This window comes from Cyprinus carpio, chromosome A24 (genome assembly GCF_018340385.1).
Source record: "Cyprinus carpio isolate SPL01 chromosome A24, ASM1834038v1, whole genome shotgun sequence".
NCBI classification, from domain to species: Eukaryota; Metazoa; Chordata; class Actinopteri; order Cypriniformes; family Cyprinidae; genus Cyprinus; species Cyprinus carpio.
The window spans coordinates 1,340,732-1,359,226 of NC_056595.1; the positions used below are offsets into that span (position 1 = coordinate 1,340,732).

Below are 18,495 nucleotides of genomic sequence, written 5' to 3' on the forward strand. Positions count from 1 at the left end.
AACCATAGTAACATCTAACAAGTTGTAACTGACGAAAAATCGTTCCGGTCAAATACTACAGCGCAAATATTATTAACATCTTTAATGTGTGAATGCTGGCAAATGACCATGGCATAATCGTGATAATCAACGGCTAGCTGTGCATTAAACGATCTGAATGCACCTCCGCTGTGCCTCGGGTGTTCTTCACCTCCACGTCGTGCATTCAAATCACTTAATGCACAGCTAGCCGTTGATTATCCCTTATTTATACAGTATATAATGTTATAATGCCCATTTTTGTATCTCTCAACCTTGTATCCCTCAACATTAATGCATTTATTTCACGCTTTTAGTTTTAGTTAACTATAAAAAAAAACACGATAAATACACATGTAGTTCAGAGTTTTGGGGGATTTTCATTTGTGAAGATTGAAATGCATGACAGAAAAGAATGAAAGTTTTGACATTTCCGTGTGGTTTGGTGTGTTCAGGCTCTGCGTGTGATGGCGAAGATCATGAGGGAGTGCTGGTACGCTAACGGAGCGGCCCGTCTCACCGCCCTGCGCATCAAGAAGACGCTGTCCCAGCTCAGCCAGCAGGAGGGCATCAAGATGTAGACCGCCACAGTTAGTGTTCCCTTCCCATCATCCTTCAGAACCGCATCACACTCCGTCTTCAAGAGAGGACGCCGCACTTTCACCGACGTTTGCCGCTCGTTTCTGCGTCTCGGTCTTAAACACGGACTCCTGAGGATCTCACACGGAGCGCCAGACCGCGTCAAACACAAGAAGGACTCTTTTATTATTTATAAGTGGCTTTGGTTTTTCTCCCGTGGAGGTTTGACTGATTTGCACCTCGTGTTTAATTTCCGCTCATCGCTGCAGTTCTTCAGGTCGGCGTGACTTTAAATACATGCGTTCTGTTTTTGCAAAAACAAACCTGGACATGACCTCATTCAGTCCTGGCGAACATGCTGTGACATATGCAATATAGATGAAACCTATCGACTTTATATTTTTACTGCTCTGCTACAACAACTACGATGACAACCATGCCTTCCAAGCCAGGTGTTACCAGAAAGTGCCACTGCTTTGAACCAACCAACCAACCAACCACCCTCGCGGTGCGTCTCTTATGCACACGGAGCGAGAGCGGGCCGCTGGTGCCATTCTTCATCCTCTTCACTGATGCAGCACAACTGTCAGACCTCTTCACGTACAGCTGGTTTCATGGAACGGGCGGCTGGTTACAGAGAGTTACTAACCACTGACCACTGGCTGTGGACGGACCACAACCAAATACTGAAAGTTGCCCAAACATACGATTAGAGCGCTCTTGGCATGCAAAGATGAGGTGTGGTAATACGGATATTCACTAAGCCATAGGTTTTCCAACATTTTGTGGCAACTTTTTCTAATAGAATGTAAATGAGAAGAAATATCAAGGACTGCTTTGAAACTCTTCCGAGCGAGCCTCAAGGGACCAACGTGGAGCTGGAGTGTGCTGGAGCTGACTGTACTCACCGTCTGGCTTCAGGACTGTGTGTGAGCCGCTTCAGAGGTGTGTGTGTGTGTGTGGACCGATGTCTATGAGATCTGATAGACGCGCTCGTGAATGAAGAGCGAAACTCAACCGCTTTCTGGTGCTTATTTAGGCCTGCAACTTGAGATTCTTATTTATCTACATCCATGCGTTTGACTCTGTCCCTCTGGTGAGTTTTCATCTTGATCGTCAGTCATGGAAGGACTCTTCAGAGAGCGATGCAAGTCAAGCTCAGTCGACGGCATTTGTGTCGTGATGTTGATTAGCACAAAATAAAACATGGTGGAAAAATGTAAAAATCATGTTTATGATGAGGCATTACAATGGAAATGAATGGGGAAATTTTTTAAAGGATTTAAAAGATCAAAAATGTGAAATTTTGTGAAAGTAATTATTAATTATTCTGCTAAAACATGGGTATTATTTGAGCTGCAAAGGATCATTTTAAGGTTTTAGCCATTAGTTTACGACAACAAAGCTGTAAAATTGGACAGAGAATGTTAGTAAAAGATGGCAGCTCAGTTTAAACTCCATTGTAAGGACCTCACTGGAACACTGATTTTTTTTAAAAGGAAATTAATTTTTGTGAAAAGCAACAAATGCTGTGGACTTAGTGTGACTTGTACTGAATGTGGAATATTCCTTTAAAAAGGGAACTAATGTGACGTGTTGAGCAATACAGTGTTTTAGCGTGTAGGGTTTCTGCTCTTCTGATGGTCAAACTTCACTGCTATGCATCACCAGTCTCTGCTGGACTCTCAGCATCTCACGCTGGTTACATCAGTTACATTCACACAACTCTTCTTCATTCTTGAAATGTGTTGGGATTGCTCAAGGGAAGCCGTTTCCAGCACATTTCCTTCAAAGCCGATTGATTTTGCCGTGTATTTTAAAGCGTTGTGCTGAGTTTGAGTTTGTTTGAGGGAGGCCGCTGGGATGGACTGCAGTGTTACGATGATTATTGATGCTGTTTCATACGTACAGTGAGTGAATTAATGATTTCTGCCACACATTCTGATGCACAGTTCCTCAATGAAGTACTTTTTACTGTGTGTGTAGGACGTAGTGTCTATAAATAATGTGTACATGTATATAAATATGTCTAATGTGTGTCAGGCTGTGTCTGAATCTGGAAGGAGAAAGTGTACATTAAACCCAGTTTCAGTGCCGTCAGAGGAGGAAAGGGAATGATCCGGGGAACGATCGGCTCGTTTGAGGGAAGGAGAGTGAAGTTCTGCTTTCTTCAGCAAACGCAGAAAGTTCAGCCAGAAATAAAAATGATCACTTATTGATTCTCCCGCTGTTCCACACCTGTACGATGAGTTTGGGGAGTGAGAAAGGTCGCTCTTTTACATGCAGTTAAAATGAATCAGTATCAGGGTTCACTAAAATGACTGAAACTTGAACTGAAATTAAAGTGAAATGAGAAACTGTAAAACTACGATGGCCAATGACACTAAATATAATACTCAGTGACACTGAAATAAGAGTGATCATCAGTCTCTCAAGCTTCAGAGAGAACATAAAAAGGATCATAAAAATATTCTGTATGACTCAGTGTTTTGAGTAATCGAGTATGAAATGAGTTTTTAATCATAACCCTAGCTCACAGCAGTTTTTGGAAGTCTGATCCGGTTCCTGAAACTAGAGTAAATGATTCATTCACAAATCTGCCTGATCCACTTTCAGCATTGACTGCAAAAGAGCAGCCAGAACATTCTTCAGAATATCTCTTTTTGTGTTGAGTGTTAAACGCCGGCATCGACGTGGTTCATGACGGTTTCACTCTCTTCCCGCTCGTGCCGTGTCCCTCATTACAGACTGAATCACCAGCATGTGGTTTCAGATTCGAGCGGGAACACTTGTGTCCAGGTGTCCGTTAGTGACGCGCAGGACCGGTGTAGCTTCAGATGAATGCGCTCGTGCCTGCTCCAGACTCATCTGCGTCCACAGCGGCCGTGTTTCCAGAAGAAAGCTGAGTCAGACGCCCTCACATGACCCAGACTTTTCATTAATAACTCCTGAAAGGTTTATGCAGTTTCTCACTGTAATGCACAAGCATGTCAGTACATTCTACACAGCATCAGACTAATTACCGTAACGAGAGCGCGATGGCCCGTGGATGCACGCGTCTAACCCGAGCGGGAATTTTAATAGCGCAAACTATTTGCATAAATTGTCTGAAAGTCATTTTTAAAGCGGTGGCATGAAAACACACGGGTCTTTCACTCATTTATGCAAATGCATGGTCTGACGGACCTCAGGCTCTCTGCTGGCACTCATCACGCTGTTATAAGAGTTTAATTACACCGCTATGCTATTATTATACAGACACTGTGAAAAAACCCTTGAGGCACGCTGGGCCGCCGGCACCAAAACACAGGAGAATTCTGGGTCATTTAAGGGCAGCTGATGGATTTCCCATGGTGCATTTCACCGGCTGATTGGACGGAAGTGTAAAGCTTTATCGTGTTTTATTTAGTGCCTAAGTTTGACTCTGTTTTGTTTTATAATTCCACCTAGAATGATGCACTGCATGGGACTTATTTCTAATGTTTGCATCACTTGCTTTTTTTTAAGAAAAAAATATAAAGAATAATAATAAATGAAAAAAAATAATAATAATTTCAGTAGGTTTTAAAAGGTCAAAAAGTCACGAGAAAAATACCTCCTCTGAAGACCAATGTGTTTATACCTCAGTGTATATATTTGAGTTGTTTACTCTGAGTTTATTTCTTTTGAAATGCTGAAATGTCTGTGGGTGGTACTTGTGGATGGGATTGTGTTACTGTGTTATTGTCCAAACAGTATATCCCTTCTTTAAAGCATTATTTGGTCTGTTCTGTTCTTTTCGTGTTCTGTATGAATTACAAGTGCTTTACTGATGTCTTACTGTCCTTCAATGCCTCTCCGCTGTATAGAAATGCCTTGTACTGTTTCTTTTACAAAAACAAAAAAAGACAGAGAGAGGAAAAGTGAATGAAAGCGGTGGCTGAAGTGAGAGGTGTGGGTCTGACCTGAGCCTCGTGACTGTTTTCTAGCGTGTACAGATGAGCTGATAGGATCATAGAGTGAAGATCTTTCTAACATAGTGCAGTAGAGATGGGTGTCAATAAAAACACATCGACTTCTACATACGACTCCAAGCTTTATTGCTCTCCTGGATTTGTTCACGCAAAATATTTAAGAATTCTCCTGTTTTATCAGTCTGGTCCTCCAGTAGCTCATATTCAATTTGACAGTATTTATAATGAATATGTGACATACCAGTGCACATTATTTTGTGTTTTATTTAGCTTTTGTAACTAAGGACACATTTTATAAAAATGTAGGTGATTAAGTGAAATGTAGGTAAGTGATGATCCAATATATAATTTCTACACAAATTATCTTACAGTCTTGTAGCTGGGTTCCTCCAAACCAGAAACAGTCTTCAGTAAATTAAGAAAGATCATTATAATATTAAATACAATATAACTGATTTTTAAAAATATTGTTATTTAAAAAAAAAAAAAAAAAAAAAAAAAAAAACATTATCATTATTATTATTATTAATAATAACCTGTTTTACCACTCTTTTAAATTATTAAAAATACAAAGACCTTTATAGGGATATAACGGGAAAAAAAGAGACTGGAGGAGGGAAAATTCTACAATCTTATTTTTTTTTTTTCATCACCATGATACAGAAGTCCATTTCTGCTGTAGAATAAAATAAAATAATAATAATAATAATAAAATGAAAAAATTAAAAGTAATTGCGACTTTTTATCTCACAATTCTGACTCTCTTTTTTAACACTCAGAATTATAAGAGATAAACACAATTGTGAGGGGAAAAAAGTCACTATTTTTTTACTTTTTATTACATTGGAAATAAATTGTGAGAATTCAGAGAACTGTCAGAATTGCGGGACAGAAAGTCATAATTCTGTGCTTATATTTCACAATTGGTAGTTTAATTCTGAGTTCAGAGGTCATTTCTTCCCGGATGAAGGGAGATAGTTAGAGATAAAGCCATGCTTGCAGTGTTCTGTGTGCTTCATCTCCAGCAGAACAGAGTCAGGCAGCAGCTTTTAAACACATTCACATTTTTAATATCACTAGACTCAATAACCGAACACCAAAGAGGAGCTGCAGTCGAGTGAGGGCCTCCGCGATCCATCCTGCTTCAGGAATAAAATATTCATGTGTTTTATAATTGGTCCCTGATTAGAAAACTCGTTTAGTCCTTTGATATCGACTCCTCAAGCGTGAAGTCCTTCCCTTCCTCCAGTTTCTCATTTCCGGGCCGATTGATGGTGACGTGTTTCAGGAGCGGCTCTGGAAGCTCCTTCAGCATCAATCGATCCCAGCAGCCTCACACAGACCTCAGGAAACCCAAACCCACGGGGGACAGGCCTCTGGGCTTTCTGTTTCCTTCACTTAGAGAGAAGAAGACACACATTCACTTCAGTCTTGATGGAGATGGATCAGAAGGGTGCAGCTCTGAGTTGGTCAGTGTGTAATGAGTTCATGCCGACCCGCCTCAGCTCACAAAAACACCTTTCTACCCTGACCACATCTCCACTCAAACCAGCATTCCTCATCAGAGCACAAGAATAAAGAGGTATGAAACTTTTTTATCTTACATTCATGTCTTGATTGTAGAGCACAAGAATAAAGAGGTATGAAACTTTTTCACACACACACACACACACACACACACACACACACACACATTTCTTACTTTCATGTCTTGTTTGTGTTTTAGCTTTTGTTTATTTTATTGATTTTGTTATGATGTATGATCTATAATAAATGGTTTAGCTCCTGTATATTTAACTGATCTTCTTATGATCTATGTGACCCCTGACACATTCACTCCACATGCACACAGCTGCCTCCTTGTACTGTCATTATGACAGCTTCTGTGAAACGATTTCATGAGCTAACTGTATATGATTCTATGATCTTGAACTGAATCCATCATCTGTCGACACATTCACTTCTGCTTTGTAATGTAGACACTCTGTAAAGCTGAGACAATGTGTATTGTGAAAAGCGCTATACAAATAGAATTTGAACTGAATTGAACATTTGTGACTTTATTTCTCATAAATTCCATCTTCATATCTCACAATCTGATTTACTTTTTTTTAATAATTGCAACCTTATTTCTTGTAACTTTATCTCAGATTCAAGATTTTTATTCATCACATACACAGTTATATACAGCATATATAACCAGCACTTTATTTCTCATAACTATGACTTTATATCTTACAATGTGACTCTTTTCATATGTGACTCTTTCTCACAATATGTCAGAATCGTGACTTCACAGCTCATAATTACTACCTTATTTCTCTTGATTGTCTTTATATCACATTACGAATAAAAGCACAATATATCTCACCTTATTTTTTTGAGAAACAGTTGCATTGTGAGAGTTGTAATTGTAACTTTCTCACAATGTAACTATTTCTCATTTTTGAGACTATATCTTACTTCTCTCATAACATTTTCTCATATTTGAGACTTGACATCTCACAATGTGACTTTATCTCTTGTAATTACAACTGTATCTTACAATATACCTTTATTTTTTAGTAATTTCAACCTTATATCTCACATATCTCGCAGTGTATCTTTTTCTCCGAGCTGCGAGGTGCCACAGTTTCTTGTGTTTGACTCTTCATATCTCACAATCTGATTTGTTTGTGTAATTTCGGGTGTTACTTCACCTCACAATGTTGCTGTTTCTTTTTAAACTCTGAGGTAAAAACAGGTTTCTGATGTTGGTGTTGACTCTTTCGCAGTCAGCTGCACTGACGTGTGACCCTCAGGAGCTCCTGTGAGCAGCTGATTTGGCTTCAACCAATGCATTTATTCCAAAGAGCGATGGAAAGCAATGAGACTGGCTCGCCGTTTTTATATTAGACTGCATTCCAGTGTTGATCTGAAACTAATCTGTTGTGATCAGAGTCTGAGAAACAAGAGGAAATCAACAGATGAATCATATTCCACAGCCTCAGTCTATCTGCTCTCTCTGTTTTCTTCCTTTCTTTTTCTGCATCTTTTCAGATATTTGAAAGTCTTGTACTCCTGCAGATCTTCTGTGTGAAGTAATTCCACAAACACAGTTTCACAGACTCACTGAACTCAGAAGGGATGATTTTCATGCTCAGACGTCACGAGCAGTCTGCTTTATTATACTCTCAACATTATTAGCTATAGACTGTTTCATTTATTCACTGAAGCCGTGCTGCATTACATGAATTTAATAAGTGAGACTCTGGAAACGAAAGCAGACGAGCTTTACAAAGGAAGGAAGCTATGACAATAAAAGTGCTATAAATGTCAGAGTCTGCAGTGAGTGGATGTGATAGACGCTTTCTCTATTCCAGCTTTATTTGCCGTGTTACCTGTCAGGCAGAAGCCAAAAATATCTGCGAGCGGCGTCCAGCTGCTGCTGACAGTGATGAATGTCTCCGGCTCTGCTGCTCCTCCAGACGCAGGAGTTTCTCCAGGAAGATGCTGACCGGGAGGATGTGCAGGTATGAGCAGGGATTGATTTGGGCTGCTTTAGTGACTTGAAGGTCAGTCTCTGAGCTTTCTCTGTAGGAGGCTGGAGAATGAAAGCAGGTTCTGTGTGAGATCTTCCTCCAGAAGGGGACACTGTTGCCCTTCAGATCTCTCTGCACTCTGCTTTGAGACTCAGACGCTTCATATTTAATGCACTTCCAGTTCTACATTGTACATTTTCACATGAATTTTTAAGATGATGGATGGGTTTTGTGCAGTCTGACAGCACTGGAAACTGGAAACTTTATCTTTTCATAATTGCAACTTTTGTATCTTATGATGTAATTTCTTGTTAGAGCATGTTCACAGAGAGCAGGAGTAGAGCTGTAGAAGCCAATAAGTGGATGTTTGAAAAGCCACTTCTCAACAAAACTGTACAATAGAAATAGATATTGTAAATGAATTTAGAAAGCAATTACCTGCATCTTCTTCAATTCTTCAAGACGTGGTGTATGACTGATAATGTTCTTGACTTAACTGTTTTTAGGTTAAATGATGGCTGTGCTTTATGATCTTTGCCGCTCTGATTATGGATTATATAAGCATGCAGCTTTAAGACTCGCCCTTTCAAGCAGTCAATGTTAATAAGTGTTATTCCAGACCAGTATGACTTTGACTTTCTTTCTTCCGTGGAACACTAAAGGTGATGTTCATGCTGCTCTTTTCCAGTGAAAGATGGAGGCTAGGGACTGTCAAGCTGCATAGAGATAACAGAAATCATTAAACTATCACAGAGTGCACATGACTTGTGTGCTGGATTCAAGTCTAGTGAAGCCATGATTTATTTCTGAACACACCCATGACTTTGGTAAACGTGGTAAAACTCTTATTTCTACATGACATGTTTGGACTCATAATCAGCTGTATTTTGGAACATGTTATAGTTTGGCATTGTGTACAGAATCTCTGAAAGCCCCAGTTTAATAAACATAATTATACTTGCTTCTTCACAAAGTGTGTTGAATTAAAGAGAATATATAAAGCCAGTTATGATCATGTTTTTTTATATCCTGATCATTAAAGACAGGAACACAAGATCAAGAGCAGGTTACCCATCTGATGTCAACATGATATAAGAAATATATGAATATATAGATATAGTATTTTTCTATATAATTTATTAATTTTATTGTTGTTATTATTTTGAACTGCAGACCACAAGGGTTGTTCCATGGAAAGATTGTTTACGATTTTTGATGCAATCATAAATTATTTTACATTTTTAATTTATTATAAATAAACTAAATTAAGAAATTAATAGAATAAGGAAATATTTGATTTGATAATGTACTACAGATATGAGAATGTATTTATTTATTGCTAATCACTATTTTAGGTTCTGTTCAGACATCTAACAATAATCTACTGTCTTGTAGTAAAAGGTATTTTGCCATATACACTCTTGAAACACAGGTCTTAATAGATGGAAATATAATTTAGGAATGGGTTCCTTCGTCAGAGCTGAAGGTCCACGTGTAAATAAATGAATGTCAGTCAGTGTAGTGCATCAGATCTCTTTGCCTCCTAATGTTTCTGGAGCACTTTATTTGGGCTGTAGCCTGAATGGATGAGTGTTCGGGGCTCTTGGGTTTGTGCCGGTGATTTGTTCATATGCTGAACGCCGCTCCTTGATGAATGGCTTTTATTCGTTGTCTGGCCGCTGGCTCCGTCCCATAATCCTCTCCTGCAGGAGCCATTCTCTGACTCTTTGATCACGAAGCTCTGTGTACACACAGATCAGCTGAGACTCATTCTGTGTGAATGCGGTCACATTCACCAACATCTGCCGCTTCCAGTGTCCATCATTACTGCTGCTGCATACAGATATCTTCCTCCGTTTACTAGAAGCTGTTGTGTTTATCGTGTACTTTCAGAGTGATAAATATAATAAATAAATAATTAACCCTCTAGGTCTACTTGTGTGGTGGTCAAAAAGTACTAAAGACGGACGGACGGACGGACTGACAGACAGACAGACTGACAGATAGATAGATAGATAGATAGATAGATAGATAGATAGATAGATAGATAGATAGATATATAGATAGATAGATAGATAGATAGATAGATAGATAGATAGATAGACAGACAGAACATGTTTTACTCTAAAACTCCATAGAAATCAAAGCCATAAATCTAAACAAGTTGTGTTCCAGATCTGAGGTTAGTATAAAATGTCTTCTCTTTCTAGCACACGGTTAGTCTTTTAGTAATTAGGTAGGAAAAGTAAAAGAACCTTTAATGCATTCCACGACTGATTCCCATCCCTGCAGTGTCCTGAAGTCATCGCTCACAGAGGAGTGAACTAGTTTGACTGATTATAGTGAAGCTGCGAGTTCCTCACACTACAGAGCAGCTGGACGTCATCATCAGGAGTGAAGAGATGAGGGCAGGAACGGGTTTTCTGACCATCAGGGTGTGTGCCATAAAACATTCATGATTATTTCCAGTGACATATCTACAATCATCTGTTTAAAATTACATTGCAATTTAATAACAATGATTTAAAATCTTACGCTTACCCATGATTTGCACTGTAAAACATATTTTCATCAATGGTTTCCAGCGAAAATGTACTGTTAAAAAGGAAATCAAGTGATATTGATTTACAATATTGTAAGATGATCTACAGTCCTAATCCATTGCCATTTATTATTATAATTTTAACTAAACTTAATGAGATGTATACATGCAATGCATATGCTGATTTGGTAACAAGTAAATAATATGTCTGACATTGTTTACAAACTAATGTTGTTTTTCCCCTTCAGTTTTCCCTTCCCATCTTTCTGACATGATGATGTTAATATAATGAAAATAATAATATATGAATTAAATACACTCCAAAAGTAATGTTTAGTAAAGAGGGTGACATTAGTTGAAGTGCTTTCTGCATCAAACCCCTCAGAAGGCTGATGTGATATCTGAGTGGGTCAATAACTCATATTTGATAAACACTGACGGCTGATCTTCTGGGGTTCGGTTCTTTCCCCAGTGCCTTCATCTAATACAGGTTTAGTTTTGTATTCGGACGTTTTTCACACAACAGAAGAATGGAAATAAACAGCAGGAGCTCTGCTGAGGATGTGTCTCGCTAAGAAGCACAGATGGAGTCTATATTTAGAGCGATATTCTCTGTAATTTGGCCAGAACTGAAGCAGCCTGTAAGATCTGACTCAAAATCACTTTACAGTACTAAACCAGCGCGGTTTTCCTCCCAGTGATTTATGGAATATGACAGCAATAACAGATGCTGGAAAAATTCACTTGTGTTTCAGGTTTAACAGTATTTCCCAGCCGCAGGACGTCCAGAATATCACAGATGACCACAGTCACCGTATTCACACTTATTCAAGAGACAGAGTAATTATTTATAGAGCACAAGATATCAAGATATTACAATACTGATACCAGCCATGGAAACATAGTCATATATTTACACACACACACACACACACACACACACACACACACACACACACACACACATATATGTTTAAATAATTATATATTGCAAATATAATATATAATAATATAATATTTAATATTTCAGCAATCTTTAGCAAGAGTATTTTACAAATTTGAGCATGGCTCAGCCAATCATAATCAAGAACCGGAAATATCTATTTTACATAAATCATCATCAGTCACCCAGGGACAAGACAATCAAATATAACGTTAACTACGACCTTTTTGTCTCACAATTAAGGTTTTTATTTATTTATTTTATATGGAAGCCCTTTTTTATATCTCAGACTGTTCTTCTAAGAATTGCAAGTTTAGGTTATATCTCGCAATTCAGATTTTTCTTCTTCTTTTCTCTAAATTGCAAGATTAATTGAAAGTAAACAGACATTTTTCCCCTTTAAACTCTGGGTTTATATCTCACGATTTATTTATTTTATAATAATAATAATAATAATAATAATAATAAAACGTAATTTAAACTCACAATTTTAACTTTGTTCTCACAATTCTGAGTTTATATCTTACAATAATTTTTTTCTTTCTTTTATTTTTTTATTATTATTTATTTTTTTATTATTGCAAGATAAATTATAATTGTTAGACAAAAAGTCACAATTACATTTTATTTATTTATTTAGATTCAGTGATGGAAATTGGCTTCCATAAAAACAGAGTTGCGAGATATAAACGTGAGCTAAAAACAAAGACTGGAGAGTAAAAGGTGCTCCATGAAGCCCGGAGCGAGAGTTTAACACTGAGGAGCGCAGTTAACCCTCTTATAATTCATGTGGCTTTGATACATTTATATTTGGCTTGCATCATAAAAACCTAGGAGTATCTATCTAGATTTTGTCATCGCTCAGTCACCAGTCTACAGGACTTTTGCACAGTTCGCGCAGTGTAAACCACAAAATGTGTGTGTGTGTGTGTGTGTGTGTGTGTGTGTGTGTGTGTGTGTCTGTACGTGTGTATGTGTATGTGTATGTGTGTGTGTGTCTGTATGTGTGTGTGTGTGTGTGTGTGTGTGTATGTGTGTGTGTGTGTGTGTGTGTGTGTGTGTGTGTGTGTGTGTGTGTGTGTGTGTGTGTGTGTGTGTGTGTGTGTGAGCGCGGGCGCGCGCGCGAGAGAGAGAGTGCACGAGACTGAAGGGCTTTATGGATCTGTTTGCTGTATAATCCTGGAGGGAAGAGCGAAACCGCCATCTGTTTCCTCCAAATGAGCTCAAGATAGAGGCACATCATCCTCATCATCCTCATCATCTTCATCATCTGCTGTGGTGTGCAGAGAGAGAGAGAGGGGAAGCGATCCGGACGGGTTCAGCTGATCAGCGCGAGGAGAGACTGCTCGGGACTGCACCGGACCTGAATGTAAGCATGCGTGCACTCTTCATGAATGAGATGCTGTCGTGTGAATTCAGCGCTGTAATCTGCACGAGCGATCTCTGCTTCTGTTAGATCCTCATCCTCATCCTCCTCTTCATCCTCCTCCTCCTCCTCATCGCGCGCGTGCTGTGGTGGACAGAACTTTGCTGTGAATATAATCATGATGTTTCGACGAGACTGTGTGCTTCACAGCTCACGCGCAGAGATACCAAACCAAACAAACGCAGCTATTAATATCTGTTTACTGATGCCAAATGAGCTGAGAATGCGGCATATGAATACATGTTTCCATCATGTCATGAGATCTTTGATTCCACCAATGGTCCTTTGCACAGAACTTTATTTTGACCAGTTTATGACATAATTTTCTTCATCAGTAATTAAAGTGGAATGACTTACCGCATCACTGCACTGTAAAAATGTTTTAAATAAATCAAAGGTTATTTTTCAGTGAGGTTCAACATAGACACCACTTTAATGTTACTTTAGTACAATACATTACATTAAATAACATTTTTGAGTTCAATTCTCATTTAATATGCATGATGTCTTCAAAAGTACACTCTTATAAGTACACTGGGTGTCTGTGGGCTCTGCATACTAATTTTGGAGTTGTTAATATGAGGTTGCAGGTTCGAGTCTCGGTGCTGGCAGGAGTTGTAGGTGGGAGGGAGTGAATGTACAGTGCTCTCTTCCACCCTCAATACCATGGCTGAAGTGTCCTTGAGCAAGGCAATGAACCCCCAGTTGCTCCCCGGGTGCTGGATATAGCTGCCCACTGCTCCGGGTGTGTGTTCACGGTGTGTTCACTTCTCACTGCTGTGTGTGTGCACTTGGATGGGTTAAATGCAGAGCACCAATTTCGAGTATGGGTCACCATACTTGACAAATGTCACGACTTTCACTTTCACTTTATAACTGTGGTGTTTAATAACATACAAAAAAACGCTTCAGATAGCATATAATGTAGCATAAAACACTTCAATAACTAAAAAAAAAACAATAAAATCCTAAAAAGTAGCAAAAATTACATTTTAACATCGATTCACATAAAAAAAACAGCTATTTTAAATTGTAATTAATATTTCATAATATTTATTTTTTGTTGTATTTTTGATCCAATAAATGCAGTAAATATGATTTTCTGTTTCTGGTTAAGGTTCTGTTGAAGTATCTACAGGTGTTCTTTAGGAACAGAGCCCTGAAGAGTGTCGGAGTGACTCCTGACCTTCATCAGTAGCCTCACCCGGCGTCATCATCATCATCCTCATCAGCATCAGGACCGAAACGCGTTTGTGCCGTAGTGAGTGTCCCTGGCGGGCCGCCGTGGCGATGGGCGAGAACATGTCGAAGCGGCTGAAGCTCGTCACAGGCTCCGAGTCTGAGATGGAGGAGCGCAGCTTCATCAACCCGTTCCCGGACCGGGAGCACCGGGAGCACCGGGAGCACCGGGAGCAGGGCCTCTCCGGGACCCCGAGCGCTGCGGAGCACAGCGGCGCGAACGAGCCGCTCGACGCCGGCGGGAAGGTCTGTGATCTCGCGTTGTTTGGTTTGTTTTTAGCATGTTAGCTGCTGCCAGACGCGCAGAAACACATTTAATGAAATGATCTGGAAACACACTTTCAAGGCCGCATCACCTCATTCCATTTAATTACACGTGCGTCACTTGTCTTTCTGTTTAAAATGTCATAGATAATTTCACAGATAGTATGTGATATGTCCTAAACCGAGCTGGGTAGTAACGGATTAACGTTACATGTAATCAGATTCAAAAATTACTTGTTATTAGAGTAAATTACATTTTAACATGCTCGTAATCAGACTGTTTTTTTTTTTTTTTTTGATTATGTTATTCACTTAATAGCATTAAATTATTCATAATTTATTAATTCTTCCTAATTCCTTTTTTTTATCTTTGAAATGTTCCTTTCTAAAATAGCCTGTTACTGCATACATCCAGAAAGTCCAGTTTTGTGGAAGACAGCATTTGTCCACTGGATTTACGAAAACCACTTTAGTTTTAACACGTGTTTTCAACATCGCATCATTTTTATTTGAATTATCACTCAGTTGTTTATTTAATTACTGTGTCTTTGGAAGGCCCTTGTGTTTCAAACTCGTTAAAATGCTCTAATTCTCTTTATTTCTTGTTTACATGTAATGCAGGCATTCCCAAACTTTTAGTCATTTCAACCTCTTTCATCTGATATATTTACTTATATTATAATATTATATTTTAATAATTAAGTAACACATTTGCATGTTCATGTTTCTCGTTGGTTAATATTGAATTTTTTTTAGTAAGTGTTTTTTTATTGTTATTTTAAAATTATTTATTTTAATTTTACATTTTTATGATTTAATTAATTGTTAGTTTTTCATTAAATTCATGAATCCCCTGCAGTTCCTTAACGAACCCCAGTCTGGGAAACCTTGATGTAATATAATGTTTAATTAACTTTTTGTTGATAATTAAAATGAATGGAATATATTTTCTTACTCTTTGTATTTTTACAGCATTATGGTACAAGATTATCTTATTTAAATCAATGTGATATATGAGTTTGGTCAAGAGTAATAAAAGTAATCAAAAAGTAGTCTGATTACCTAAAATAATTAATGTAATGTATTACAAAACATAACTGTTTAATAATGCATAAAAAATTGTTAATAATAATTCATGATGTTAATGTATTTAGCTTACGATTGTAGCTGTCTGTTGTCAAAAAATAAATATTTGGGGTCGGCAGGTTTTTTTAAATAAATAAATTAACACTTTTATTCATCAAGGATGCATTAAATTGATGAAAAGTGACAGTTCAAAATATTTCTATTTCAGATAAATTCTGTTCTTTTGAACTTTCTGTTCATCTGTGAATCCTGAAAAATAAAATGTATCACAGTCTCCACAAAAATATTGTGCAGGACAACTGTGTTCAACATTGATAATAATCAGAAATGTTTCTTGAGCAGCAAATCATCATATTAGAATGATTTCTGAAGATCATGTGACACTGAAGACTGGAGTAATGATGCTGAAAATACAGCTGCACATCACAGAAATAAATTACACTTTAACAGAGATTCACACAGAAAACAGCTGTTCTATGGTCTTGTCTTTAGCGCTGGCTCTGTTGATTCTTCATCATGGTCAGGGATTAGTTGTGGTTTAATCCGTCTGGTTGAATTGGACTCTTGGGCAGTTAATCAGCTTTGACTCCAGATCGTCACACTAGGATTGTCACTCGAGCGATGGCACAGTAACGCCGATGATCTCTGTGTGATCTCCTCACTCGATCATGCAAACACACTAGATTTGAGTGGATGGCTGAAGATTAAGAGGGTTTGTGACTTTAAAAAAGTTTTACTCGTAAAGAAATTGGGATTGGGGCTGTCAGGATTATGCAGATTATAACGTCATGTGTGTGTGTGTATATATATATATACAACGATTTAAAGGCCTGTTTTGTACATGTTACATAGAGTTAATTGACATTAAACATGATTCATTTAAAGGGGTCATATGATGTGATTTCAATTTCTCCTTTCCCTTTGGAGTGTTACAAGCTCTTGGTGCATGAAGAAGATCTGTAAAGTTGCAAAGACTAAAGTCTCAAATCAATAGAGATATTCTTTATAAAAGTTAAGACTCATCCACACCCTCCTGAAACGGCTCGTTCTAACACACCCCACATCTCTACGTCACGATGTGGGAAGATTTGCATAACGCCGCCCAGATGTTCACGCAAAGAAAGAAGGCGTAACTTTTATTCTCACTGTTGCCCCCGGTGCATGTTGTGGAGAGCTGTGTTTGGTTGTGAAAGCGAAGCTACTTTGTTTGTTCTTCCAAAAGAGGGCACGACTAGAAATCAGTGGTTAAGTTGTATTTACAACACTGTTCCAGAACAGTTCAGCCCAAATATTCAGATGTGTTGTTCAAGTTTTGTTCAGGATGAGGACTGTTTCCTGTGAGAGTAGCCTACAATGCCGGTGTCTGTTTCTATAAAGTCGATCAAATCCAACTTTGCAAGGACAGTCTGGCGCTTCTGACTCACAGCCTGTAAGTACGTTTTCATATTTAAAGAATTTGTCACTGCTGATTCAAACGTGAGTTGGAGCAGTGTAGAGTAACGCTTGTTGTTTGTCATTTCTCCGATCACAAATGCAGACATGGTTTAATGTTTACGCGGCACGATATGCAACACAATGCGTAAGAAACAATATAAGTCATTGTAATCAGTAATTATGTCCCCACTGGATGCTGCAAATGGCTTGTTTGTAATGGGTTTTATTGGTTTTGTCTTGTCGCGCCAGGACACACAGCATCACAGTATGTTAAGGGGCATAACATTTCCGTCACACGCATTTGATATTCAGCCAATCACAACACACTGGATAGCTGGTCAATCAGAGAACACCTTGCTTTTCAGAACGATGAGCTTTGTAAAAATCGACATGTTTCAGAAGGCGGGGCATAGAGGAGGAACAATAATGTACAGTATGTGGAAAATAATGTGTTTTTTGAACCTTAAACCATATAAACATATGTATGTAATGGATTGTTCTTTTTAGCAGCATCATATGACCCCTTTAAGACTTTGTCAACAAACATTCTGCATTAGTAGTCTATTACACTACTGTTCAAAGGTTTGGGGTCAGTAAGATTTGTTTTGAGGACATTAGAGTGTTTTCCACGGGATTTTGTGAGACTGTGGTGGTTCGGTTTCTCTTGCGGGGTTCAGGTATTTATTATTCCTATGACAGTAATAGCCATATTGTAAAACAACTGCACTGTACAATAAATGAAAATGAGTATTTCACTGGTATATTATTTTACTTTGCACTACAGTAGGTAAATAATTACAATACTTTTCTCCTAATTTCTAAACTTGGAAGCAGGGCCTATAACTTTTTGCCACATCTCCCAATGGCTGGTGACTTGAGAAGTTTTAATTAAATTAATTAAATATTTCTTTTCTTCCAGGCCATGAAACTGTTTTTGCAACTAAACGTTTAAAAGAAAGAAAGAAATTACAGCCAGCCACTGCATTTTAATTACGATCTAAACAAAGATGCTGCACACAGTTTTTGATTTAAATATGATTGTATCATTGTAACAGTGCCGTGCCTCTATGGTATTTTCTCTGTGCGTGTCTGTTAATTTAAGGTCCTGCTTGCAAGCGATTGAGCATTTTCAGCTTCTGTGAAAACAGGTTTACAAACACATCTCATTACAAATCTAGTGAAATACTGTAAAAATTTGCCCACTGAAATGTTGAAAATTAAGAGAATGTGAAAACAAAGCGTAAGGTGTTGTTAATATTTTTGTTAATAATCTATTGACTTTAGTGGTCTTTGTTGAATTATGTGCCAATGGTGACCATTCAGAAACGGGGAAAAACACTTCTTGTGCATTTCCCCCTGAAGTCTGCATGCCTGTAACTCAATACATATTAGATATAACTTCATATCCTCTTATATCTGAGTTCTTAGAGAACTTTTATTTTGGTATCTTCATTTTTAAGGTCCTATATGGTTTATACAGATGTGGGTCA

At 38.1% G+C, this 18,495-nt stretch overlaps 2 protein-coding genes across 6 annotated transcripts in view; both read left to right on the forward strand.

The window, feature by feature from the left end:
• Window positions 1–4,657, forward strand: part of tgfbr1b (transforming growth factor, beta receptor 1 b) — a 43,516-nt gene extending 38,859 nt beyond the window's left edge. The window contains exon 9 of the mRNA XM_042714009.1: window positions 474–4,657. Within this exon, the coding sequence (XP_042569943.1) occupies window positions 474–599 (126 nt within the window). The 3' untranslated portion in view covers window positions 600–4,657. The remainder of the gene's footprint in view (window positions 1–473) is intronic.
• An 8,003-nt stretch (window positions 4,658–12,660) lies between these two features.
• lancl2 (LanC lantibiotic synthetase component C-like 2 (bacterial)) overlaps window positions 12,661–18,495 on the forward strand; it is a 41,191-nt gene continuing 35,356 nt past the window's right edge. Inside the window, exons 1-2 of one of the 5 annotated variants that reach the window (XM_042714010.1) lie at window positions 12,661–12,925; window positions 14,100–14,467. In XM_042714010.1, coding sequence (XP_042569944.1) covers window positions 14,273–14,467 — 195 coding nt within the window. In that variant the 5' untranslated portion in view covers window positions 12,661–12,925; window positions 14,100–14,272. The remainder of the gene's footprint in view (window positions 12,926–14,099; window positions 14,468–18,495) is intronic. The other 4 variants (XM_042714011.1, XM_042714012.1, XM_042714014.1 and 1 more) reach the window with 4 other exon arrangements.